The sequence below is a fragment of the Amblyomma mixtum genome, chromosome 3 (genome assembly GCF_055824585.1).
Source record: "Amblyomma mixtum isolate Tamu chromosome 3, ASM5582458v1, whole genome shotgun sequence".
Lineage (NCBI taxonomy): Eukaryota > Metazoa > Arthropoda > Arachnida > Ixodida > Ixodidae > Amblyomma > Amblyomma mixtum.
This window is the reverse complement of record NC_143014.1, coordinates 156,613,668-156,640,694: the sequence shown is the minus strand read 5'-3', so window position 1 is coordinate 156,640,694 and position 27,027 is coordinate 156,613,668. Positions and strand designations below refer to the sequence as shown.

The 27,027-nt window shown below is 43.4% G+C and overlaps 2 protein-coding genes across 15 annotated transcripts in view; one reads left to right on the top strand and one right to left on the bottom strand.

Moving 5' to 3' along the window:
* Nucleotides 1-16,092, top strand: part of LOC149352464 (folylpolyglutamate synthase, mitochondrial-like) — a 54,453-nt gene extending 38,361 nt beyond the window's left edge. For both annotated transcript variants that reach the window (XM_089581641.1, XM_089581640.1), the window contains exons 8-12: nt 4,826-4,988; nt 5,082-5,183; nt 6,344-6,646; nt 11,774-12,027; nt 15,172-16,092. In XM_089581641.1, coding sequence (XP_089437767.1) covers nt 4,826-4,988; nt 5,082-5,183; nt 6,344-6,646; nt 11,774-12,027; nt 15,172-15,246 — 897 coding nt within the window. In that variant the 3' untranslated portion in view covers nt 15,247-16,092. The remainder of the gene's footprint in view (nt 1-4,825; nt 4,989-5,081; nt 5,184-6,343; nt 6,647-11,773; nt 12,028-15,171) is intronic.
* A 2,339-nt stretch (nt 16,093-18,431) lies between these two features.
* Nucleotides 18,432-27,027, bottom strand: part of sws (patatin like phospholipase domain containing sws) — a 153,488-nt gene continuing 144,892 nt past the window's right edge. For 7 of the 13 annotated variants that reach the window (XM_089581632.1, XM_089581634.1, XM_089581624.1 and 4 more), the window contains 5 exons: nt 26,707-26,961; nt 25,474-25,561; nt 22,737-22,772; nt 22,112-22,170; nt 18,432-18,608 (listed from right to left, as the gene is read on the bottom strand). In XM_089581632.1, coding sequence (XP_089437758.1) covers nt 18,558-18,608; nt 22,112-22,170; nt 22,737-22,772; nt 25,474-25,561; nt 26,707-26,961 — 489 coding nt within the window. In that variant the 3' untranslated portion in view covers nt 18,432-18,557. Of the gene's footprint in view, nt 18,609-22,111; nt 22,171-22,732; nt 22,773-25,473; nt 25,562-26,706; nt 26,962-27,027 lie in introns of all 13 variants that reach the window. The other 6 variants (XM_089581636.1, XM_089581630.1, XM_089581637.1 and 3 more) reach the window with 2 other exon arrangements.

Below are 27,027 nucleotides of genomic sequence, written 5' to 3'. Positions count from 1 at the left end.
ACCACAGTGCTGTTGGGGATGTTAGATTTCTGAGCCATAGCTGAACTTCCTGCTGCGCTATACCTCAGTGTCTGCTTTTTAGGCTAGGCAGCGGAGGTACACAATGATATATGAGCGACTTCGACAATGTCAAATTTTTGTTTGAAATTTGAATACTGGAGCAAAAAATTTTGAATTTGTTAATATGCATGCGATGACAGGAGCACTTGAGAAAATTTAAGGTTTGATGAAAGTCAAACACATGAGCAGTCATAATTTGAGTTTGAATTGTGTGATGCTTAGATCGAAGTGCAGCATTTGCAGCTACACTTCTTTGGAAGTCATTAAGTAGCACTGAAAATCTGTTTTTTGCACACACAGTTTGAGGTATCTATTCTGATTGCTATTAAAATGTAATAATTGCTTTAGTTCAGTGTCGTGTTTTAAAGCTACAAAGTTACATGCTCGAATAGTGTGTTGCATGACCACTCATGGCAGGAATGCTCTCATTCATGTTTCTGTGCTCATTAAAGTGCTCAAATTGGTGTAAATTAAAAAAAAGGCGAATTGGAGGACTTTATACAGATTCTTTTGTAGCCTGCACTTTTTTTTGTCTAACCGGTGGAGTTACATTTGCATATGACAGCATTTCAGAAAAGAATTTGTATTCCAAATGCAGCTGCCTGTTTTCAGAAAAATAAACTAATTGTTGACTGAATCTGACCTTTTGATGTGTATCAAAGTAGTTTTAGATTGAATCGCAGTTCTCAGTGTGTACTGGAGGGCTTAATTAAATAAAAAAGATATCTAACCTGCTGCTTCAATTTCAGATAGTTTTAGTTTCAGCTGCTTCACTTCTTGCACATTGCAGAAATGAGTTGTATACTGGCCTTGGAGGAATTCATTTATCATATATGTTCTTAGCTTGTTGAATCGTACATCTGCAACATCTGAAGACATGTTACTTCAGCAGTGATAAGGGTACTTGAAGGATAATGTGGTACAATTGTGAAAGCTTGATGGGCCTGACACTTCTTGTGTTGGAAACCTACGTACCCCTCTGCTTTATCAGCAAGTGCGCAATGACCCCATCTCGGAGGGGGGTGGGGGGTGGGGGGGGGGTCTTATCTGCTCTAGTTTCAGGATTGTTCATGTGTATGAATTGCTGCTAGATTTCTGCCTCTGTCTTGTTTACTTGGAGAGTGACGCTGCTGCATTTTTGCTGTTATGGGAATTTTTATCTGAGGCAACCTCTGCAGAATTATTAGAGCCATTTAGTGCCTGCAGTTTCAGAGCTGCACAGTCATTTTCATACCACTTTGGGTTTTGGGGTAATAAGGTTGCGTGCCCCGAGATATGAGTTAACTGCCTCCTCTTAAGTACCAGTTACACTATGCAATAGTGAATTTGCCAAGTGTGTCTTTTAGTGACACTGTTACCTCCTTAGTGTGTAGCCTGTGTGGTACATACGGATTGCAGCATGAGCATTGACTAAAGGTGGAGAGCGCAGTTTTTTGACCACACACAAATGAAATTAAGGAAGGCACCGGTCCATTGCAAACATACTTTCACATATTTTTTTTGCAGACATGCAGAACTTGCAACTAAATAGCGCAGAAGAGTTAATGGGCAGAAGACGGGTGATGACTTTCTACTAATTCTTGTGTGGAATGACACAATTATTTTTTTCGCTAAGATATGCAAGGTACATTCCTTCCCACTCTACAGTTAGCGTTCAATAATTTCAGCTCAAAGGAGACCAAAACCATTTTAGAATTACGTGGAGTTTGATATTGGTGGGACCAGGGCACTGGTTCAGATAAGCCTCAAGTTTCAGTGAAAAGGAATTCAGTGTTATTTTTTGAATGACGGAGGCAAAATCACGCATGACGGGACGGGCGCTGATTACTTAAGTGAGTTTGAACTAAAGAGAGTCCATTTTATTGCAACTGAGAGAGCAAGATGGTAGTATGAGGTGTGTCAGGGTAACTACGAAAGCATATTGTGTTGGTGAGTGTTAACACTTTTTGAGGGTCGAATTATTTTGAAGAAAACTTTCCCAGGTGGTCAAATTACTTTATTGCGGATCTTGAATCTACAAAATGTATATAATCGAGAATAAATGGTAAAAAAAAATTAGGAACAGTACTTTGGTGACAGCATCACTCCCAACTGGAAAATGTTCAATAGAATAAAATAGCAACGGTGATAAGCAAGCTAAGAGCCGCACCAATAAAGATAGAAATCAACTTTCGCCGCCTCTGCAAAACAGTGCCCACAAAGAGAAAACACGTTTCGCGTGACTCCGTTGCGATCCTGCGGTGGAATCGAAACCACGTAGGCGCGTTGCCACAGAGGGCGAGAATACCTCGCGAGCAACGGTGATAAGCAAGCTAAGAGCAGCGCCAATAAAGATAGAAATCAACTTCGGCAGCCCCTGCAAGATAGTGCTGACAAAAAGAAAACTCAAATTTCGCGCGACTCCGTTGCGATCACGCGGCGAAACCAAAACTACAAAAGGGGTGTTGCCGCAGTCTGTGCCGCCGCGCTAAAGCTAGACATAAGTTCTGCTTATCTCCGTAAGAAGGCAGCACAAAATTCAAACACTTCTTGAAAGTCCTAAGAGGTGGCAGCACCCCCCAGTGAGCACGCATTGTTCTTTTGGCACAAAATTTCAAACGGAAGATCGAAACCGTACCCGTACGGCAAAGACCTTGCGGGACAGAAAACCGCCGCCGTACATATACGGCAAAAACCTTCAAAGGGTTAATGATCTGTTCTGAGCATATCTAAGTGTCGCTACAGTGGAGCAGTTGCCGGCAGAATAATTGCAAGGCTAATCTCAGCAGTAGCTAATAACAACCTCAACCTCAACCTTGAAACTCTGGATGTGTCATTGATTTTCTGAAGCGCAACAATCCACTTTCTCGTAGTCTCTTAAGTGTCGATGTTATTGACTTGTTCTCATCCCTGTCTGATGAGCTTTGAGATCTGCTTCAAGCTGTATAGCTGCATATGATGAATAGAAATTCACAAGTGAATGTGAAATTCCTATTGGTAAGTTTTTGAAGTGGGCTGGTTAACTTTTTACCCAAAAGATTTGTAATCACGTCAGAGGTGGCACCAGTGCTCAGCAATTTTTTTTTGTCTTGTGTTGACTGCTGCACTCTGATCAGAGGGTCTTGTTATGTTGGTTTCCACAGATCTTTAGCTGCATTGATAATTTTTTAATCTTTATTGACAAAACTTGCTTTACTAGCTTGTTGTTAATGTATTTGGATGTTTTCATCTGAGACTGAGAAACCATTGTTAAGTTACCAATCACATTCAAAAACTGTCATGAGGGGAATTGTTGCTTTCATGCTTTCCTTCTGCATTATTCAATTTTTGTGTCTGTGTGATGAGCAGAAGTTTCTTTGAACAAGCTTGAAGGCTGAGGTTGGCAGGCATTTCTTGGCGGATATTAAACCATTTTAGTGCAGCAAGTTCGTTAACCCTTTAACCGCCAACCCCGAGCTGTACTCATCATGGGAGATTGTACCAATAGTGCCAGAGACAAGTCATGCTCGTCCGGCCGAATGTTGTGCTGCTTCCACTGCCAAAGACGAGTTATGGTCGGTAATTGTGTTAGTTGCAATTTTCAACACTAGAAGGTGGTAGTTGTCTATGAAAAATGCATTTTGCACTTTTGCCAAAAATTTCCAGAACAGTTTGGTGTTTTTGGTATGTTTTTCAGGAAATAATTCGGTGGTTAAAGGTTAAAATGCTGAAGTTGACTCAGTCTGGTCCAGAAAATAATCAGGCATAACAAGGAAAAGGGCTGCTCTAATTACCGAGTGCATTTTTTACCACTTTAGTTCCCTTGGGCTGAAAAATGTGGCAGAATGATATGAAGATGCACTTTTCTTTTTTCCTGAGAAAATTAACAATATTTGTGGTATTGTGCAGAAGCAGGCTGAGAAAAAAGATGTTGGAAAAAATTGTGGTCTCATGTTTGCCATGTTGGTTAGTTTTGTGCTTTGAAGATATGTTATGTAGGATCCACTTTCCTTTTGGGATTGAATGTCATATGCAAAATGTGGAGTTTGTGGGTTTGGATCCCACTGGTGGCATATGTTGTTGTTTTTGCCTCTACTTTCTTATCAATTAATTTTCAGCCATAAAATGGTTACACTAATTTCCCACTAATCACCATCACAAATTAAAAAGAAAAAAACATTCCCCTCTGCTTTCTTTGGTTTCAGTGGCTGTTGACTTCTTTGGTATGTAGGCCATGTAGGGTGATGTGTGAACACCTGTTTGAGAGAGCACAAGGATCCTTTGCATTTGGCCCTGCATGCACGTTCAGCTGCACATTGTAGAGCGTATATGTTCGCCCTGGTTTGAAATAAGTCGTTTTGTTTAATTGCCTGGATCAGCACAAGAAAAAAAGTTGCAATATGCACCGAGAAATATCGGAAAAGTGAGCATGAGCCAGGTCGTGGTGAGTTCATGTAATAAGGAGATGAGTTTCTTGGGTGCTATGTTGGAGCATGTGTCCGTAATGCCCAAGTTATTGTTGTTTCCTGGCATGTGGTTGTGGTCTTGGATATATTTTTGTCTTTCTGAATAAAAATCAGTTGCGAGTTGGCACTTGTCTTGTGTACCTCTGCTCTGTCTATGCCTATAGTGCTGTTTGGTTACATTGCTTCACCAGCCTGCTCATGTTGCCATTGTGTGGAATTTGTAAGGTGTGCTAGTGCATAGTTATTACTGCAGCTTTCACTTGCCTCATTTTTCTTGTGAGGAAGCATAGTGAAACAAGGTTCATAAATTTCAGCCCCTTTTTTATTTTGCATATTTACAGTGTCCCCTTAGTATAGCACCACCACTCCTGACATACGAGTGCGAGGTGCCACTGTGCCGTCTGGGAATACCGGGAGAACCACAACAGGGAAATGCATCCCTTGCTCTGCAATTGTGCAAGACCTGGCTAGCAAAGCATTGCTCTACAGGTTCTGCACTCAGCAGTAAGTAGCTTCAGTAAAGTTGGGGGCAGGAGTTTCCTGCCTGAACTGCTTAAGGTCTTGGGCTGGAACTTACTGTAGCTCATTTCTTAACAGAAAAGCAAGCAGAAAGAGACACTGTTGCGCGGAAGTGGCTTGAACACCATGATCTACCTTTCATTGCTGCTCCTTTCCCAATATCCAAGCTTATGGCTAAAGGTGAGTAAGTGGAGTGTTCCAATCTTAGTTTCTCACATGTTCAGCCTTTTCCTTCTCACTGTTAACACTGTCCTGTGTAAAATATCGGGTTTTATGCTGCACAGGTGTGTGACATTTGGAAAAAACAGCGCACCCTTAAGACACGGACTGAGCAAGATAGGACGACACTGTGCTGTGTCATCTTACCTTGTTCAGTCTGTGTCTAAGGGTGCGCTGTTTTTTTTTTTTAATGTTAACTATCGACTAGCCCGTGCGACCACCCTTGGTGTGACATGACTCCTGAAATATAGTGCAACTCAAGACGAGGACAGCAGAGGAAGACAGGACATCCCGACATCTTGACAGGCATCCTGGCTTTCTCTGCTGTCCTTCTCTAGAGTTATGCTATATTTTTAAAATGTATTGAAGTGCTCGGCACTGCCTGCTGAGCCATGCTGCCATGCCCATGCTACCATTGTTGCTTTCACATGTTACATGAAAGCACCTTCTCTTGCATAGTGGCACAGTGGTTTTATGGCCCATGCGTTTGTGTTGTAAATGCGAGATATTACAGGTTTATAATGGATGCTTGAGTACTGTAAGTGTTGATGTGCTTGCATGTAAATGGAAAAGAAACCTAGTTCTGGGAAGAAAAGGCCAACCGAACTAAGCAAGTACAGAGTCGATCACATTTGTCTAGAGCGCTCGAGCGGTGTGCTGGGGAGCAAATGAAGTTATCGCAGCTGCTTTGCTGGGGGTACGGCGCTGGTGCCTGTGTGGTGCACATGTCTATTAGGCTTCTCCCCAGCGCAAGTATTATCAGTGAAAGTCAATGCCTTCTTTAGAATTTTGCATTATTTCCACCGGACGGCACCGCCAGTGTGATCGACTCTGTACTGTTTTTGTACTGTTTTCTATGCCTTGATCACACCAAGTTTTGTAGGCAAATTTACTAAGTCCTGAAACTCTTTAGTAATGTTTGCTGATAACTTAAATTGCTCTGGGAATGGCAATAATTATATGCCTTTAAATGGCATGTAAAAGTGAACCCCTCTCCCTTTTTTGTTCATATATTACCTTAAAAAATTGAGTGCTGCATTTGTTCTCAGAATTTTCAAAAACATAAAATCTGAAAATGGAGGGCCTTGCATATAGAAGTGGGATGGATACTTGTGACTCAGGTCTAGGGCAGTGCCGGTGGCCTGGGAGGTGTCAGGTGGTCCCTGCTGGAGACGGCATGACCCTGTACTTGGATGGGGCACATACAGAGGACTCTGTGCATTACTGCGTGCGCTGGTGGCGAGATGCATCAGCTGCCGAACAACGTGCTTTAGGCTCGAGGGTTCAGGTGCGGCGTGTGCTTCTGTTCAACTGCGTCGGTGACCGACGGCCCGAGATTCTGCTCTCCTACCTAGCAGAAGAGCCCTTCCATGTTGCCCTCTTTACTCCTAACCGCCTCAGCACCACTAAGAGCCCATACTCAGGTGAGCCTTCCCCACTGTATTACCTAGCAGCCAGACAAAGCCAGCAAGCAGTAGTTCCTTTCATTGTGCACAAGCATCTCTCGTAACCCATGAGCTTGAATCAATGCATTATTTTCAGCAAAGTGATTGCAAGACATACAGTGAAACTGTGGGAAAACTGGTGCTGCAGAATTCAAGGCCTGTCCAGAAAATGCAAGGATTGTTCATTAAGTTTTATCTCCCGGGTGTAACTTTTGTATTAAGTGATGAAATTGAAAGGTGTTGCTCTCAAATGGGTTAGGAAGGTTCTCATTGTCGGGACCACATCGCTTTGGTGACCTCCTTATTGGATAACAAGCACATACCCCTCTCGGATGTTCCTTCCTTTACCTAGGAGACCTATAGAGTGAGGTCGGAGCTGTAATGTGGGTGAGGCAGAACAGCTGCCGTCATTCTTCTACGACAGCATTAGTGACCGGTGCATTAGTAGCAGAAGTGCATTGCTGCTAGTGGGGCTATACGGGAAAGTGGTGTGCTCCTAGAACGTCTTCAGTGCAGTACAAAGTTATATAGCCTGGGAGGCTAAACTTGTTAAAGGAGTAGACACACCAAATTTTTGGATCCATGTTTTTTTTTTTTTTAGAGTGATGCTCTGGACAATGATAAAATGAGTCGTGATGTGGAGTTCACCTACAGCAGTGGACTGTTTTATATAATTGAATTTTTTTTCTTTTCCCATTTCGCTGGCGGTTTCAAAAGTCCAACGGCGGCTGTGACACACAAGATGTGTTCAGGTCACATGAGGCATGCAAAAATGGTGATATAATTGCTGCTTGTTTATTTTTTGTCATTCCAACTCTTGAGCAGGCTTGCGTAAGAGTTGATGTCAATTAAAACGAAGAAAGCAGCGGCCATACTGTAGCTTTTTAGTGCCTTATGTGACTTGAATACGTCTTGTACACCACAGCTGTCATTTGGCTGTTGAAACCGAATCAGCATGAGAGAAAAAAATTAATTATAAATTATTTTCCACCTGTTGGCGCAGTTCATGTGGCTGTCTTATGTTTTGTTATGTGCTGCGCATCATTCTAAAAAGAGAAAACACAACTAAATTTGGTGTCTCTACTCCTTTAACACCCCTTGCATATCTAACCATCTTTTGTGGTTTTGTAAAAGGTTGGCAATGCAGGGAGTGATATCTCTTTCCCCTTTGAAGTACTCTCCTTGGGAGCTCATGCACCCAGCGTTCTTCCCACTTCTCAAAGCATATTGCAAAGTCCTCTTTTGAGATTGCCATCAGATGCTGTGTCACATTGTTACTTTTCAGCTGTCTGAAAGCTTTTGTCCTCTAAACAAGACTTCAGCTTTTGAATAGCCAGAAATCACGTGGAGATATACATGGCTGGGCTGTATAAAGACTGGCAGACCCATGTGCTATCGTGCTGTGCCAAGAAACCACGCTCAAGGTGCAATAAATGGGCAGGTGCATAGGCATTTCATTCTCACTTAACAATCCACCTTTTTCACAAGGCCGCTCTGCGCATGCACGCCTCTTCCCCTTCAGCTCCACTGGTTGAAAATAAAACTGCCAGCTCTTGCGCATGCGCAGTTCATGTTAGTGACGGGCGCAAGCGACAGGTGGTGGGAGCTGTCAAGCACACACACTTGCCACTTCACAGGTGCAACTAGCTCCTCATGGAACCAGATTGCGCCTACGTCTCCAATGCGCATTTTGTTTTCAACCAGTAGCAGTTGAATTTTTGCCACTCCCCGGAGGGTGCCACATCTTGTGAAAAAGGCGGATTATGAATGTGATGGTGACCTGGCATGCCGCCTCATTAACTCTTTGCATACCATGCCCATTGAGCATGGGTCACTGGTGGACCGTAGATTTTGTGAGCTGTTTCAAAGCTACCACTGCTACAAAGCAGTGAATTTTTGTGTGGGACTGAAGAATGCGCAACTTTTGTTAGTGAGCATGCCAAATGCCCTGATAGCTGGGTCATCTGGCAAATCACCTTGGTGTTGCAATTTTTTTTTTTTGGCATCAAGGCATTTTTTTTGTAATGGTAGTGGTAGCAGTAAGCTTCATGATGATTTCAGATATTGTGGTTTTAGTTGGGCCAGTGAAGATCTCAAGAAGCCAGTTGAAAACATCAACTGCTCTATATCTGGAAGAATTTTCTGCCTGCTTTTGGTTTACTGATTTTTTGTGCCACCTAAGACGTAATAGGGATGTTTGCAGTATTGTGGCTGCTATTTGTCATGTGTGTACAGCCGGGCCAGAATGAAATGCGAACACGCATATGCTGTACTTTTCCACATTGCAGCGAGATTTTCCTTTACAACCGGTTTCGGTAGACCTTTTACCGGTGGGTCATGTCGTATATTCCTGCTGTGCGGCACGAATACTAAGCCGCGTGATGAAGCCGCAGGACAGCTCAGATTTTTCAAGAATTCTGCAAAAAAGCACACACGCCAGATCGCTATTGCCCTCTGCTTGCGGTTCCGAGAAGTTGGCTTTGCTCATGGATTACTGGGCCATCAGCACAGAGATTAGGGCTTCGAAAATTGCAGCCGCAGTGAATGTGTTGAATATGATCGAATCACGCTAGTTGTGCACTGCGGCTGAAAGTACACAAGGTATTATGTTTTGACGACAGGCGCTGTTCACGTTTCATTCCGGCCTGACTGTACATTGTATGGCCAAGATTTGGTCCCGCCCTCTCTAGAGAGACGGCAGTTTTGCTTGAGAAAATAGCCTGTATCTCCCCTGCGTCATGGCGGTGTGCAGTGAAGCCATTGGCACCGTGGAATGAAGCCAAACATTTGACGAGATGAAGCCATGTTTTCAGGCTGTGTTTCTCACTATAGAATATCATTTCAGTCAACACAAATCAATATATATTTCAGGTTTATGTCGACAAGACATTTTGCTGCTCTTCTGTTTATGTTGGATATCTATTTATGTCTTTCAACATAAAGGCGTTTGAGCCTTGGCCACTGAAGGTTTCCTTTTGTAGCTTCAAACATTATTGAAGTGAAACTCGACTTTTATGCGTAGCCTATTGTCACTTCAATCTGAAACATTTTGTGCACCTCTTACATATTAGCCAATTTTTTTCTTTCATGATATTCGCATACCTTTTGAAGTTTTTGTTATTTTCAATATGTCCGCTATTCAGAAGCACATTTACATTAGTTGATACACGTTTGCACTTTCTAGCATTTCCCAATAAAAGTATTTGGAGAAAAAGTTGCTTTTGTAACACCTCTGCTTTAAATATTTCTTTTTCACATTATATGCATAACACGTATTTATCACAACTTTCATCAAAGCTTATGTATTACCGTATTTTCCGGTGTATAAGACGCACCCGCCATATATGCAGGCTCTCATTGAAAAATTTGGTATATAAGGCGCACCCTTGTATAAGATGCACCCCAATTTACCCAGTTAGGCTAGTGAGGCTTAATTAAATATGCTTGTGCGACCAGCGCGACATGCAGCGTACCTGTGAGAAGTTCTTAAGCAACGCTAAGTGATCGAAAAAGGCAACACTCACTCTATACCCGCCCACGTTTTAGCAAAAAAAGAAAAAAATGAAAGAACTCTCCTTACGTCTATGACATTTTATTTTTACTTAAAACCTTCGAAGTCTTCATCTTCGGATGCGCTATCAAAAAGTTCGTCCATTTCTGGAGGCAACGTGGCTGAAACATTCTCTTCGCACTACATTTGTACTACGTACACGGAGTGAACAAAGTTGCAAAGGGCGACTAAAAAAAAAATGCTGGCTTGTTTTGGCTTCTCTTTCTTTTGGCATTTCACATTACTTTTGCTTGGGGCCTCTGAAACGGCCGCGTGTTTATGATCCCGGAAGTCGTCATCCCTGCTGTTTCATGATAAAGTTCACCTAAAAAAGTTGCGCACGGCGGTCCCCGTATTGAAGTATTAACCGTGTTACAACCGCGTGATTGGTAGTGATATTTCTTCGGTGAAAAAAGCTTGAACATGAACCTCAGTAATTTCTGAACTTGCAAAAAATAAAAAACAAAAAATTTGCTTATAAGACGCACCCTTGTATAGGACTCGCCAGCGAGATTTTTGAAAAAAAAAGCTGCGTGTTATACACCGGAAAATACGGTAGATAAATTTCACATTACTGCCCAGTATTTTATATTTAAAATCATAATCTAGAACAGTACCTTTGCGTGTCTTCATTTTGATGTGTAGCACATTAATGCAACCAATGCATAATCTTCAAGAAAGAATGATCAAATTAATTTACACCAGTTTTTGTAACAGGAAGGAAAGAGTTTGTCTTCTTGTTGCTCTTAAGCAGGCAAATGTGAAATTGATCCGTGCATGTGCAGTGGGTCCTTTCTAGTGGAAGTCCAGATGACTTGTGTACTGAGCCATATGTTTTGGAGGTTCTAAATGTCAGACACTTTCTATATAGACATTGTACTGCTTTCCCAGTTTGATGGTGGTGGCTGTCTGCTTGCTGCAAGTTTAAAGTAAATGTATGTCCAGCTCTCATCTGTGCATGTTTAAAATAGCAAGAACTGCTGCGATATTAACCCCTTAAGGCACTTTTTACGCAACTGTGTACATTGTGAATTCAGAGCTCTTTCTGGGAGTGTGAAATAGCAAGCAGTGATTTATTTGTTTCAAATGGATTTAGCATTCTTTATTTCATTAATAGGGTGCATTGTTATGTCAGCTGGTGAATGCAGTAAATATAACTTCTCAGAACAATGAGCCTGGTGGCATGTCCTCTGCCATTTTCATGCAGACAGGGCACTTCTAGAGTCACATGCATCTTAGAAATGAACAACATGGCTCCCTCGATTTCCATGAGCACCCATTAGACAAATCCTGATGTTTTGAAGTTAGTTTCCAACATTGTAAAACTTTAGTCCAATGAGCATTGGAGGCTGCACATGCCGGCTGTCATGGTTTCACTCATAAGCACAATGCAGCGAGAGATCTCAAAATAATTATGCTACGCCTGGAGGCTTTTGTTAATACTTTACATGGTAGGCAGTTTATCCTTGAGGAACCATGTAGTCCTATGCGTCGCCGCAGCTCAGCTTGCGACAGAGAAACAAGAGTGAGGCCTCTTGGTGTTGTGCTTTCTGCAGATCAAAGCGACTTTACTGTGGAGAAGTGCACGGAGACTGCTCGATGTGAAGCCAACATGCGCATCTGGTGCCACTTGCTGTCAAGCCTACAGGAAGAGGAGATGCTTGGCAGTAGCAGCCCTACTTCTCCACCTAGCCTCAGGGGAAACCCCGAAGACTCCTGTCTCGTCTTCTCTAGCATCTCAAATACCATGTCCTGGCTCCAGGAGCAGCAGGCGGCTGCCAGGCAGTTGACACCGCCCTGTCACATACAGGTGGGCACCACTGGGGGAGCTCTCAATGCGCTTTCTGTAGTCTATTGTAGCTACTCAGAACTAGGGGTTGGCACCAGCACCAGAACCAATACTCAGCAGGCAGATGTCCTTCTGCTAGGCAAACCAACAGCTAGTGCTAGTACTCTCGCCATTTTGTGATGAACACCGACAGCCAGTGCTGTTGCTGCAGACAGGTGGTGTAGCAAGTGATATAAAGTCTTCTGGATTTCACTTCCATGAGGTTCAATCCATGTGACTATGGAGGCACATTCTTAAATGAAGGTAAGTATGGCCTGCAGCTGTTTGCTCCATGGTGTGGACATCATGGGATTCATTTGACTTTTCCATCTTTTTTAATTGTTCATTGCAAGTGGAGAAGTTGGTATGATGATAATATTTGTCTGCACTTGAACAGGTGTTGTTGTGGTAGGTGCGTGATACTAGACAAAGACAGTGGTCCGTACGCTAGTGCGTCTTGCTGGCCAGCCTGCCCAGGACAGAGGGAAGTGGGATTAAAAATATTAAAAATAAAGACAAAATGGGGTGGGGAGGGGGAGGGAGGGAGGGGAGGGGGACACTGCAGTGGCTGGCTCTCTGCAGGTACAGGTTGGAGAGAGTCTCGAAGTGATGGGCGCAAAAATGCATGACTCGGTAGTGCAGAGTCTGCCCACATTTTGGGCACGGGGGGCAAGTGTTCAGGGGCACAGACAGGAGGGCCTCAGTAGCTGCCAGGAGAAGGGCAGATTAGACAGTCATTAAAATGGTTCACCTATTTTGAGTAAATGAGTGGAAAAAGTGCACTGTGCATAGAGTGTACGTATTTAAGTATGGTCAGGATCATCTGAACCTAATATTGCCACTTTACGCCTAGTGGAGCCCCACACTTTCAAGCGAAAAATTGTGAGCACTGTCTGGAGGCAGTGCTGATCTCAGATGCAGCAGGTGACCTTAAAGGCTGTGCTGTGATGTCATATTTTGAGCATGCTGCATAAGCTATCAGTGCAAGCTTGTAATGTTCATGGAAAGGACTGCATGCAAAACCTTAAAAGGCAGTAGTGTACACGTGCCACATTGAAAAAGAAGCAAAAACAAACAAGCAAACAGCAAAAACATTCCTACTGTAACATTTTAGTACAGATTTTGCATCTCTCCTTGGGTACCGCGGGAAGTAGTGAGTTGTGGTAGCTTCAAGGCGATCACTAAAGAGTGAGCAAAGGGCCATGTTGGAACTTCTTCAAATGCCTGCAGCTTGACTGTTCACCTTTTCAATAACATGGAGAGCACATTGAGGGAGAGCACACATTGAACACTGCTTCAAAACTGTTCCTGCCATTTTTTTTTGTCATGTTCCTACACAGTGCTGAAATTATCGCATGTCTGTGCATGTGCCCCTTTTTCCCGACATTTGTCTCCATACAGTAAATTTTCATGAAGAGACCTTTGTTTTTTAGGCTGCAATGGCGCAATGGGCTACTAGCATCGTAGATGTGACCAAAAAAGGCTTTCAGTCGTCTGTGCAGTACAAGTTGTTAAGTTGTCCCATACAACTTTGCCTCCTAGCCGCCTGCAGTAGCTCAGTGGTTATGGCGCTTGGCTGCTGATGCGAAGGACACAGGCTCGATCCTGGCCGCGTCGGTCGAATTTCGGTGGAGGTGAAATTCTAGAGGCTCGTGTACTGTGCGATGTCAGTGCACGTTAAAGATCTTCAGGTGGATGAAATTTCCGGAGCCTTTCACTATGGCGTCCCTCATAGAAATTGAAAATTGGTTTTGAGGAAAGGAAATGACGCAGTAACTATCTCACATATCTCTGTGGACACCCGAACCGAGCTGGAAGGAAAGGGATAAAGGAGGGAGTGAAAGAAGAAAGGAAGAAAGAGGAGCCACAATGGAGGTCTCCGGAATAATTTCGACCACCTGAAGATCTTTAATGTGCACTGACATCGCACAGCACACGGGCGCCTTTTATGTTTCGCTCCATTGAAACATGGCTGCTGCAGTCCGAACCGGGTACTGCGGCTCAGTAGACGAGCACCTTAACCACTGACCCACCGCGGCGAGTACGTCCCTCCTAGCCCGAGTCGCTTTGCGACGTTAAACCCTTATATATTATAAACCAAACAACTGTTCACTATTTGACATGTTTTAAAAGCGTTAGGTGACATGTATCATATATGTGTGCAGCAGGTATTTTCACTCTCTGTCCCATTCACAACCCCCACTTTAGTTTAGCTCATGTATTGCACACTTTACTATTCTGGTAATGCTTGGAGCAGAAGCAACGGAGTGCTAAAGATGGATGCATAAAATTGTGCCTGCTGGTGCATTCAGCAGACTTCTTGTAAATGTGTGTTCTGAAGAAACCTTGCAAGGACTATTGCACTCTAGTGCCAGGTGCTCATTGCAATTAATGTAAATCCTTATAGGCAGCACCTGTGACACTTATGTTGATGTGTGTATACTTCATACAGGATTCTAGAGTTTTTGGAACATGGAATACATGAAAATACCCATTTCCCTTCATTGCTTGACGTTGAGAGGTGCATTGCACACTTCACACCGGGGAGTGCAGACAGCACTTTCCATTTTGCAGATGCATTCTTAGGCTGCCAAGCTATTAAAGAGACAACGAGGAAAATGATCAATGATTTTTCTCAGTAAAAATTGATTCTCTGGCCCTTTCTCATTATACTGACTGTTTTCCAGCAGCAAAAAAGCATTTATCACTGAGAAAATTGCATCCGTATATCATACCCCCATTGGATTCAAACATGTGACGTCCTTACTGAAAAGGACGGGTTGCCTGCCACCGTTTTGAAGTGAATGATGGTGTAGCATAGCCTCTGGGATCTGCGCCCAAAAATCAGTGTCGACTTACTCATTTTACTTGCGAAATCTACCAGTGATGACACCACCTCTTTCACTCTCACCTTTTCTCCCTTCCCTTATGGCATGGTTCGGGTGACCACCGAGGTGCGAGACAACTACTGCGCCATTTCCTTTCCTCCAAAAGCACTTGTCATTCCAGGCAGGAATTATATGTGCATGCAAGATGTACTAGTACTGCAGTCAAACTGTTGGCTAACCAAACGTGATTGCTGAGAAATACGAAGAGTTTTTACGAGCTTGGTTTTTTCTTTTCTAGGTGTTGGCAACAGGGAGCCTTCATTTGATTGGTGGAGTGATGTCCTTACTGGATCCTGAACTTGCACTGCTGTAACAGCTGTGATGCACTGGAGCAAGACAATGCAATATTTACCAACATGCATACTCCAAACTGCGGTTTCTTTTAGGGACAGTGCATTTTGTAATTTAAAAAAAAAATATATATATATATATCAGGTATCTGGTTTCAAAGCTACAGTATAGCCTCACCGATTTTGTGCAAGTGCACAAAAGATATATTCAAGTAAGCAGCCTTTTGAACTATCAAAATGAAAAACGCGTACACAAAAGGAAAGCAGAGAAAAATGCACACTATTCAGTTTCATGCATAGGCATTTCCTGTAGCAGCACCGGCTTGTGGCTTGGAGTTCTTGCTCTATAGTACACTTCAGAAAAAGACTTATGCTTACAATGCCTCATGCAGTAGACAAGGCAAAAATTAAACTGCAAGGCAAAATGCATGACAAAATAGAACCAAAGATATTAGCTGAGGCTGCCAGCTTGTAGCACCCTGTAATAATTCGTCTGTGAACCATTTCTGACCTCTTGACACCGATGGCATTGCAAAGCAGGTGCTGTGTTGCCCCTTACCCCTACTGTTGGAGGCTGCAGTTTAGTCGACAATGTGACCAGGAAGGCATGCTCTGGCAAAAAATTATCCTGTTTATGTGCATTAAAATTTTGGAAGTGCCGAAACCCTACAGTTTAGACGAGGTTCCCTATAAATGATACAATGAAAAACTACAGCTGGCTTTTAATGAGGATGGACAGAGCATATATGGAATATTTTATACATTTACTATGCATTTTTAGAAGTTTTAAGCATTTATGAAGCAGCAGCCCAGTAATGTGAAATTTGCAAATTTACTGAACTGTGTAATAAAAATTTTCTTCAGATGAATCTGTGTCACGAGTAACCATTTATCTTCTGCTGGTTTGTATTAAGGCTCTAGGAGTACGAGAATTGTAGCATCAATAAATGCCTTCAAAACTTGTGCCTAGTTAAAAAGACTGCACATAGTGAGTAGACTGTTAACATAGAATTTGTGTGAATAAAGGTGAGCTCACATACAGCATGCATCAAAGTGGTGGTCCAGGAGTGTGGTACACATTTCATGATGAGAGTTATGAAAGCGGACAAGTACTTTTCCACCATCAATGGGCCAAACTTACTCATTGTATACCCTATACATGCAACCCCCCCGCACAGTGCTAGTCCTAGTGACTAACCAAGTATGACAAAAGTTAGCTGCTGGGCTGCCCACTCACAGAAATAACGGCAGGAAGAAATGAACCAGCAAGTCTAGGGAGACAAAATTTTAAGATATCCCAAAAACAACAAATCTGATGCCAGTGCTGTGGCATTTTGCAGCTAAACTATGTCGCATACAACTTGTGCTTGTGCCACTAGTGCATCAAAAAACGTTGGAGATCACTGCGGCGACCCGCATTGGGAGAATGTGAAAGCATTGATGCCTCCTTCACCCTCTTCGCCTCTCTTTAGACTGTTAGCCTCTCTTTTTACTTCTTCCAATTTTGACATCTACCGCTATTTTCACACCCTCGCACTATATGCACGTGCAGGGCTATTTTGACGTCTAAATTACCTTGTGGCCTCTGATTAATTACTACAGATCAATAAAATTTAGTGTAAGACATTTTATCATCCTCTGTTATGTGGTTGTTTTTTCTCTCAATTTTGATGTCTAGTACTGTTTTCACATCCTCTCACTATATCGATGTCTGGTACTGTTTTGAAGTCTAAGTGACATTTTTGGCTCCAATTAAGTAACTAATTACTCCACATCGACCAAATTTTGATGTGCGTCATCCTCTATCATACACAATTATTCTTTTTCGCCTAACTCTCAGACGAATGGTGAAATCGCTGCCAACACGTTTTGCGGACATGAAATCGTCAACACAACCAAGTAAAGCTTTCGCTGTGATAATGGTTTTCCTGTGCCTCTCCATGGCGGATGAAGCGCAGTGCCACCGTGGTACTGCCTGCTTTCCCTCATAGGTAATATAGAGAAGTTCTGTGGTCACTGCCCTGTGTGCATGGAAGTGTGGTGCCCTCTATGCACACCGGTGTGAACTAGTGCTTGTGTCGTTTAGGAGCAAAAACTGCGCGCTCGATACGTGCTGTTTGAAGCGTTCTCACAAGACTTCACCACAGTCCTGGCTTTTTTTTGGGGGGAGGTCAGAATAGGAAATTTCTTCCGGTCGGTCCCTTAAAGTCTAAAATAATGCTTCAGTGAGCATTATGGCTACCTGTTGCACCACTTTGTCTTGTCGAATCATTGATTTCTTGTCACTCATACTTTTATGTTGTCTCGTCAAGCAGCATATGTTTCTGTGTAGATTTTTTTTTTACACTGCAGAGAGAAGTCTAGTTTTCATTAATTTTAGTAGCAAAGACCATGTAGAATTTTTTTTAATTAAAAAATTAGTTGACAGTTGCCTATTCTTTCTTTTGCAATTTTTTCACGCTGAACAGGAACCTAATTCGATATTCTCCCACAGAAATGGACCTGGCCCAGTGGCAACAGAGGAATTACTAATTTTGCCAAATTACGTATTATGTTCTACTGTTCATAAGATGTTTTGCTAGCAATTCTGTTCCGGAACTTAAAATTACATTTTTGCACAACATGAACTGATGGGCATGTTGGTCAGACATGGTTTGTAGTGCAACAGTGCAACGGCACGAGCTCTGTGTCTCGTGCTTCTCTTCCTGTGGCCTCATGCCATTGCACTACAAATCAATTTTTGCAGCAAAGCATGCGTGCAAAAAAAAAAAAAAAAATTCATGCACTAACGGTGGGAAAAATCTAAGAGCATTCATAGAAACTTTATGAAGAGACAAAAGGGTCAGTTGGCAAGCATTTTATTCAACTGCAGGCCAGCCACAGTGGCAGCAGCAAAGGCTTTTATTATCATTTTTTTATGAAAATATAAACTAGGACATCTATAGGCCATTGACCAAAATTGCATTGGCGGCTGAAACATCACAAAACTATGTGACGGGAAGCTATACTTATTATTTACAAAAGTAAATCGAGGCAAAGGGACACAAAAGAGCAGGGAGTGGCGCCCATAAATACAAGCTAGTATATACAGTGTACGCTGGGCCACTTGCCTTCTGACTAGGCTCTGTGCACAGTGCAGTGGTCAGCCTGGCAAAGCGCCTACCAGAGACCACGTCTTGAGGTTGCCATCAGCACAACTGAGAAAGACTTCAATTGATATGTGTCTATGCAGACGTATGTGTATCGAAGATAAATTAATTCTACGCTACAGTCAAGTCCATGTGTACAGTTGCAAGTGCCTTTGCACCACACCACACCACATGAACTTGCTCGCTCATAGTGTGACTTCACCAGCTCCTGGACTTGGCTCTTCAGGTTCTTCATCCTGCAAAAAGTGTGGCAGAAGGGAGTTTTCAGATATCCTGCCATTCATATTCTAGGCCTGTACAGATAAGATAAACTATTGCATGACCAATGCAATGTGGTAGAACTTGCAAATGTGCATTATTACATCATCCCATGATGAGAACTGGCACACAGTTGTTCGTTCAGTGTTGCCACAGTACTTAGCAAATTAACCTGAAAGACACAAAAGAAAATGTGGCTGTTCTGAACAGCAGATACGGCTTCCCATGTGGCATTTTTATTGCATTTCTTTTTGTCCTAGATGCATTGTGTCCCAGCCAGTTTCAGAGACTAAGCTGAACATAAGGTGGCAAGCTCCCTTCACAAAGAGTAAATTGGATATGCACTCCATGCATAATTAGTAACCTATAATTTCATATATATTACCATTCCTCTACTAAAAAGCTGCATCTTGGGTTAACACGTGTTGGCGGGCTAGTTGGTTAAGCATCTTGAATAAACAGCGCGAACGAAGACGAGCACAAAAGGCAAGAAAATGGACGACACAGCGCTGTGTCGTCCATTTTCTTGTCTTTTGTGCTCGTCTTCGTTCGCGCTGTTTATTCAAGATGAATCTTGGGACTGCTAATAAATCATAGCTGTAATTGTTTATTGGTTTATTGGGGTTTAACGTCCCAAAGCAACTCAGGCTATGAGGGACGCTGTAGTGAAAGGCTCCGGAAATCTGGGGTTCTTCAACGTGCACTGACATCGCACAGTACATGGGCCTCTAGAATTTCGCCTCCATCGAAATTCGACCGCCACGGTGGGGTCGAACCCGCGTCTTTCAGGTTGGCAGCCGAGCGCCGTAACCACTGAGCCACCGCGACGACGGGTATATAGCTGCAATTGTGTGCCAGCTGTTGATTACCAACCGTGCTACCAGAAAAGCAAACAAATGCTTAATCCCAACACATGGGACAGTTTTATGCAATTCTTAGACTAAGGATCTGTGCTCGTAACTTAGTAGAATAAAGTAAAATGAAAAACACCCCACTCTAGCAAAGAAAAAAAAACGTACCATGTGCAAGAAAAAGCAGACGTAGCATAGACTTTTATTTCTCTGGGACCACAATGCAAGCTACTTTAGTTTCCTGGTCTTTTCCTGGTGGCTCCGTCTTAAGGGTATGACGCACCAGCGTTAATGGGTTAACGCCCATACATGCAGAATTGGTCATTCTTAACTTTACATTCATAGGTCCCTGGAGTCCTCATACCACTCCTGGTGCAGCTGTGCAGCGGTTAAACAATGAGTCCCTGCCATGCAATGGCAGGTGCTGCCACCGATGAGGCTTGTGTGACCCAGGTTGCTCTTACCAGGTGCAACCTCTCGCACCCAATCATTAGTTTCACTGCCACCTGCCAAGGAGGTCAGTTTGCTCACAATCCAGTGGGCAGGTTGTGTGACGCTACAAGCTCACGTGACCTAGGTGGCCCACAAAGGTTGTTTCTCGGGATTTTTCACTCACAATGCTGATGACGCTGTTGCCGACGCTGGATTTTCTACAGAACAGGAGCCTTTACGCTGCTGCGTTAGAACTACCCTTTCCTCAAAAACATTAGTAGATAGGAAACACATTTGCACAGCCGCCATAGTGCAAGTGCACTGAAAAGTTCACATACACAATTAAACTGCAAAATATGTATGAAGAGGCTAGCTTTTTTTTTTTTTCTGCTGAAACACTCTGGGTACCTTGAAATGTATTTACCACCATAGCACTCAGCAGAAATTTCGACTGAAAGCCAACCGTACACACACTAGCAAAAAAATAAATAACAATAGGTTGGTTGGTTTATGGGGTTTAACGTCCCAAAGCGACTAAGGCTATGAGAGACGCCGTAGTGGAGGGCTCCGGAAATTTCGACCACCTGGGGTTCTTTAACGTGCACTGACATCGCACAGTACACGGGCCTCAAATTTCTCCTCCAAAGAAATTCAGCCGCCGCGGCCGGGATCGAACCCGCGTCTTTCGGGCCAGCAGCCGAGCACCATAGCCACTGAGCCACCGCGGCGGCTAAATAACAATAGGTGAATGAGTTTCATAGATTTAGAAGATTCGCTTTCTGCAACCACTGATTTGACGAACTTAGGCCAGCAAAGCAGTCTTCCACATCATCTTTCAGAGTTTGATACAACCAGCTTGCGTAGGTGCTGATGCAAGGTTTTATTATTGTCCTCGGATTCACTGCTCAAGTCTGTACAGGTCTCCTAAAAGCTACAATTACAGCTGGGACAGAGACCAAGCACCATGCTTTACTGAAACACTGCCGATTTGGCCATTTCAACAGTCGCACTCGCTGCCCCTTGTAATTAAGTCCAGCCTAAATTCTCAGTTCTATACTCATCCAGTTTACACAGGCACTTAATAAAAAAAAAAAAAATATGTATTGGAAATGCACTCTTGTATAAAAAAACTGCCACTTGCACATTGGAAAATGTGGTAAACATTATCATGGCTTTGTTAATTCCAGCATATGAAGATGGCCACAGGCAGTGGAAGCAGACATAGCGAAAAAACTAAGGGCCACTTCCTGTATATGCTGTGTGGGCACCACACACCTTCTGAACGCATTTCAAAAGATTAAACAGTGAAACAGTGCTTACCCTAAGCCATGAAGCCATGAATGCCCTACACTGACTTCTTAAAAAGAAATGAACACGTCATTTATGACTGAGATGTAAGCCACGGTATGAAGTGCTGTGACACCATTACCATCACTGAAATATAATTTTTGTCAGCCAGTTTGAGTGAGCACACAACAGAAACACATCGAGCGCGCAGCTGTCACTGAAATGACTCACTGCATAGGCAATAAGCAATACAAGAACGACACTGCAATAAACAGACAACTCAAAACACAGCCCTTTGACCTTGCAAATTCAGAATTACAGCTGAAATGGCCCCCTGTACAGTCATAGGCTAAAGTCTGAGGGAGATGGATTTGTGAGAAAAAAAAAAAATGATTTCAGTGTTGTGTTGCTAGTCAGCCAGCTACTGTTCTTACAGAGGATGGAGCCCACATGCCCCCTCATATTTCTATGCTTTCCAGTGACCTTCTTTGCCTCAACATGAAAATAAATATTTTTCCGCAAACCGCCATCCCGTAAACTTTTGTCCGTGATTGTACCTATAGCTGAACTGTAGTGCAAAATCAGACGACTTACTAAAGTTGTTCAACACATCAAATATTTTAAGCTAAACTTGAAAAGCAAATCAAGTCAGAAAGTATGCAACAGCTAGGACATGAATATATGCAATGATGCTCTACCTTTCTTTTTCTCCTCTAACTGCCTGAACAGAACAATATATGAATGCCAGCAGACCAGTTGCATACATTTTTGAGTGTTTCCAAGTCATCATGCTTCATATTCAAGAAACTGAGCAAATATTTAACTTTGGTTTTATTCAATACCGTCATGTACTGCACTAAACAGCGCAAGAACAAAAAAGCAACAATACAAAAATAGCAAAAACCACTTGCCTTTTCTGTGTCTGTGATGAAATCTTGTTCACTACATTCATATTCATCTTCATCAGAGACTGTAAAAAGTGAAATGTGTTTGCTATAAGGAACAAGTGTAAGCATGCTAAAAGAACACTTCCACTGCACCACTCTGTGCAGAGGCAGAAAACTATGATTAATTTTCATGCAAATTATCAAAATACAGGCCATTTAACTGTGCGTGCCCCGCCGCGGTGGCTCAGTGTTCAAGGCGCTCGGCTGCTGACCCAGAAGACGCGGGTTCGATCCGCGGCGGCCGAATTTCGACGGAGGCGAAATTCTAGAGGCCCGTGTGCTGTGCGATGTCAGTGCACGTTAAAGAACCCCAGGTGGTCAAAATTTCCGGAGCCCTTCACTATGGCGTCCCTCATAGCCTGAGTCGCTTTGGGACGTTAAACCCCCATGAACCATAAACCATTTAACTCTGCGCACCTATACCGACATTAGGTAACAGCTGTAGCCACACATGAACTGCTCAACTGATGCAAAATATTAAAATGAAAATTGTTAAACTAAAGCAACCAAAAAGGCACTGCGCTAGTTAATACTACGTTATTTCCTTCCCACTCAAGACTTCGATAATTAGGATATTGCAAATACTTGCAGGGCTCCTCCAATAGTGTTGCATCACTGGCCGCTTCTGCAGTGGAATGAAGGAGAAGTTTGTACTAGTATAATCTATGCACCAAAGGCTACAGCTAAAAAAAACCTGGGAGTGCTTCAGGAAGCATGCCATAGCACAGTATTTCACCCTGGGGAATAATTATTGGCTTTATGTCAATAAGAAGGCTTTGACACAAACACGGAGGAGTGTTTTTCTCCAAACAGTAAACTCTGAAATCAGAGGGAAAAGGGGAAATAGGGAAGCACTGGCTAAAGTGGCCCCAATAAATATTAGAAGGGTGCTCTTGTACGAAAAAAAAAAGATGATCGGACGAAAGGCTGCAGCAGGCAATCATACAGAGAGACATTATTTTTTGCCAGTTTCTTAATAAGATAAACACGAGATATTTGCTGAATTTTTTGGCTACTCAAGTTTACAAGAAATCTTAACAAAAAAGTGTGTCAAAGGAAACACCCGCCAGCACAACTTACAGTTCAAGTCCAGCACTTTGCTTGCTTTTTACATACCTACGTATTTAATTAAAGGATACAGAATCTTGGAGAAGCATAAGCCTACAGCTACTTAGGCACAGTGATAAAAGCCACAGATGTGCCTCCATGATGTTAAATGCTGGCGAAAGCTTCCATGATTTGCAGAGCATTTTCTGAGGTCGCAAAACTTTTCCCTTAATTTTTAATCATCACCTTTGCCAAGGGGCTAGAAGTTCATAATTGTATCTCAGTTATGAAATCATTCTTGTCAAACACAAATGCCAGCAACAATTTGCTGTTCTCACTTCCACATCAAATGCCAGCTCTGCTTGAGAACTATTCCTGCTGACCCAGGTAACTTGCAGACAGGATGGAACACAATACATGAGCTACAGCACTTGCAATTGTTCATGAATCTGAGGGCTTATACGAGGTCTGTTAGAAAAGTATCCGACCTTTTGCCGAAAAAAAAAAAAACTGGCATAACTGGAGCGTTGGAAACCTAATCACCTTCAAAGTAGTCTCCTTGGGACTCCACATACTTCTCCCAGCGGTGCTGCCATTGTTGGAAGTATTCCGAAAAGGCCCCTTTCGGAATGGAGTTTAGCTCAGCTGTCGTTGCAGCCATAATGTCCTCTCTTGTCTGAAATCGCGCTCCTTTCAATGGCCTCTTGATTTTGGGAAACAGCCAGAAGTCACAGGAGGCCATATCAGGAGAGTAAGGAGTCTGTTGAATTACATCAGTCTGGTTTTTCGCGAAAAAAGTGTGAATTTAGTGCGAGGAATGTGCAGGACCATTGTCGTGATGGATGCGCCAATTTTCTGTTGACCTCAACTTCGGCCTCTTGCGCCGCACAGCACCACGTAGGTGACAGAGGACATCCCTGTAGTATTCTTTTGGTCAGTGTTTATTTAACCTGTGGGGTGCGTACGCGTGGTGTGCAACACTGAGGGAGTCAAAGAAAGCAGTCAGCATCACTCTGACATTGCTGTGCACTTGGCGGGCCTTCTTTGGTCTTGGTGACGTGGAATGCTGCCATTGTGACGACTGGGATTTGGTTTCCGGGTCGTACCTGTACACCCAACCCTCGTCACCAGTGATTATGGTGTTGATGAAGTCGGGATCACTGTTTGTGGAATCCAGCATATCCTGTCAGACTTCAACGCGAAGCTGCTTTTGCTCCACCGTGAGCAGCTTCGGCACGAATTTCGCCGCATCTCTATCCACGGCCAAATTTTCGGTGGCAATGGAATGTGCAGAAAAATGGGTGATGTCCACCTCTTCTGCAATTTCTCGGATAGTCACACGATGGTCCCGCGTCACCGCAGCGTTCACTATGGCAATGACCTGGTCATTTCGGCACGTTGATGGCCGACCAGAGCGTGGCTCTCTCTGCAATGATGTGCGGCCGTCTTTAAACCACTTGTACCACTGCTTAATCTGTCTGCTGCTCATAGCATTGTCACCGAAAGCCGTCTGAATATTCCGAATAGTTTACACTTTGCTGTCACCCAGTTTCTGGCAAAATTTGATGCAGTAGCGCTGCTCCGGTCGTTCCGCCATTTTCCTTGCAATAAAAAACCGACGAGAGCACTGCGCACTACCTCACTCAAACACTGCTTCCCAACGACTGACGCTATCGGCAGGCGGGAAAAAATTTGTGCATGCGAAAGAAGGTTCAAGGTAGGCTGGTGCAAGCGTGCTTGTTTCATATCCATCAGGTGTTTGTAAAAAAAAATAAAGTCGGATACTTTTCTAACAGACCTCGTAAATGACAAGCAAGGATGCTGTGTTACGAGCTCAAAGCTGGTGATGTGTATTTGAAAACTAACTCTGAAGCAGTCCTGTTTTTTTTTTTGTTTTAAACATGTGGGCCTAAATGGACAGTCATGCTCAGGTCTAGACTTTGTTGCCAGCTTTAAAGATACAAGCACACAGTAAGTGAAAGCTGTATCATTGTGCAGGGGGCTCAATAGCCATAGAAGCACCAGCAGATTTGAAGCTTGCATTACCACAGCTACCAAATTAATGTTTTCTTGGTCAACCCCAAGCACACATGTTTGGCAGGGATGTGTTTGGAACACTATGCCTGCTGGGCACCCTTTGCAATGCTGCCACACGCAAGCCTATTCGTTTCCCTATAATAGGCTTCACAATACCCGCACAACTAATCTAGATAAGCGTAGTACAGGAAAGCCAGCAACAGTTGTTAACACCAGGGGACACTATAAAGCCAAAGACATACCTGAAGACCTGCCCTTCTGGGGCTGCTTGATGGCACAGACCATCTCGGCCAGATCAGTGAAGGTGGTAGGGCGGCCTTCCTTGCCAGCCTGCACACATGCGATCCTTAGTTGGGTACACTCCAAAGTTGATGACAAAAGCTTCAGCACATATACAGAGTTGCACATCTTTATGCAAAAAGCGGGCAAAGAGGTTTTGCTGACGGCAATCCTATCTTCAGTACTTCAGCAGCAGTTGCAATATGGTGTCATTTTGTGAACAATGCGAATCAAACTGATTTCTTGCGCCTACTACAATAAGTGAACCAGCAACAACAGGAAGAAATAGAAAGTCACGACTGCATAGTTTTTAACAATCATTCAAGCTGTTCTAATGGTTGAGGGCCAACGGTTCAGCTTAAAAGAAGAGTTCTATTAAGTCACTTACAAAAAGAAAGACTTGTGAAGTCACTGTACTGCAATGCACACTCATCACTCGAATCATATCAGCATGTGAATCATCCAAAACGTATTGCCACAAGTCAGTATTCAAATCTGCTTATTCTTCCTATGTAACAACCAATTTTCAAGGCCTTTCTTTTTTTCCAATTTCAGAGTTGTTTATGATTTCCATTGTTCCATAAAAACAAACAAACATACAGAGCAATACTGCTTCACCTTGACGAAGTGTGTGAGAATGAAAGCGTGATAAATCAATCAACATACAGGGCAAATCACACTTAGAGGGAACACTGCTCCGCGTGGCTGCGCACACGCGGAGCATTATTGCGACCAAGCTGGTGGCAAACCCGTGCAAAGGGGCAGATGACACGAAGCACCATGTCGAGGTCCCTCTTCTCGTGCGCCACTCTGCATATATTCATGAACGGGTTAGATGCACTGGCACTCTGCAGGTATGTGGCCACGCGGAGCCGTGTTCCCTCTAAGTGTGACTGACCCTGTACAAACACTGCACGGTGCCACTCTCACAACATTGAGACTTGACAGCAATGCAGAGAACAATAATTGGACCCCTAAGTTGATTTAGCCTGCAAAAGGGTTTAGAGGCTTGACAAGATGTGTTTCTGGTTGCTCAAAAGTATCTATTCTTGTTACTAGGCAAGAAGAGCCGATTCTGAGTGCCGTGCCATATAGTAAAGAAAGAGAAAAAAGAAAGTAGATAGGATGTCTTTGCGAAACAAGCTGTGCCCACTGCTCTCCTTGCGGTCACGAACACGACTAAAACATAGACTTGCCTGGAAGGAGCGTGCCTTGTCCAGGTTGAGGACGGAGCGCAGTGTGCGCTGGCCAGCCTTCATGCCAGCGAACAAGGTGCGGCCATGAACATAGCCAACCTCCATGATTTCATCAAAGGAACCAAACTGGAGTGTTTTGTAGCGATCAATGGGGGGCCGCACATATGTACAGTAGTCGCTGGACTTCACCTCTTCCAACTGACGCACACAGCTGACGTATGCCAGGCGCGACTGGATCTCTGGCAGGCTAGGAATCTGGGAAGACAATGAACATTTCCACTATGAGCCTCATTACCAAATGCACTTTCCCACACCTCAGCT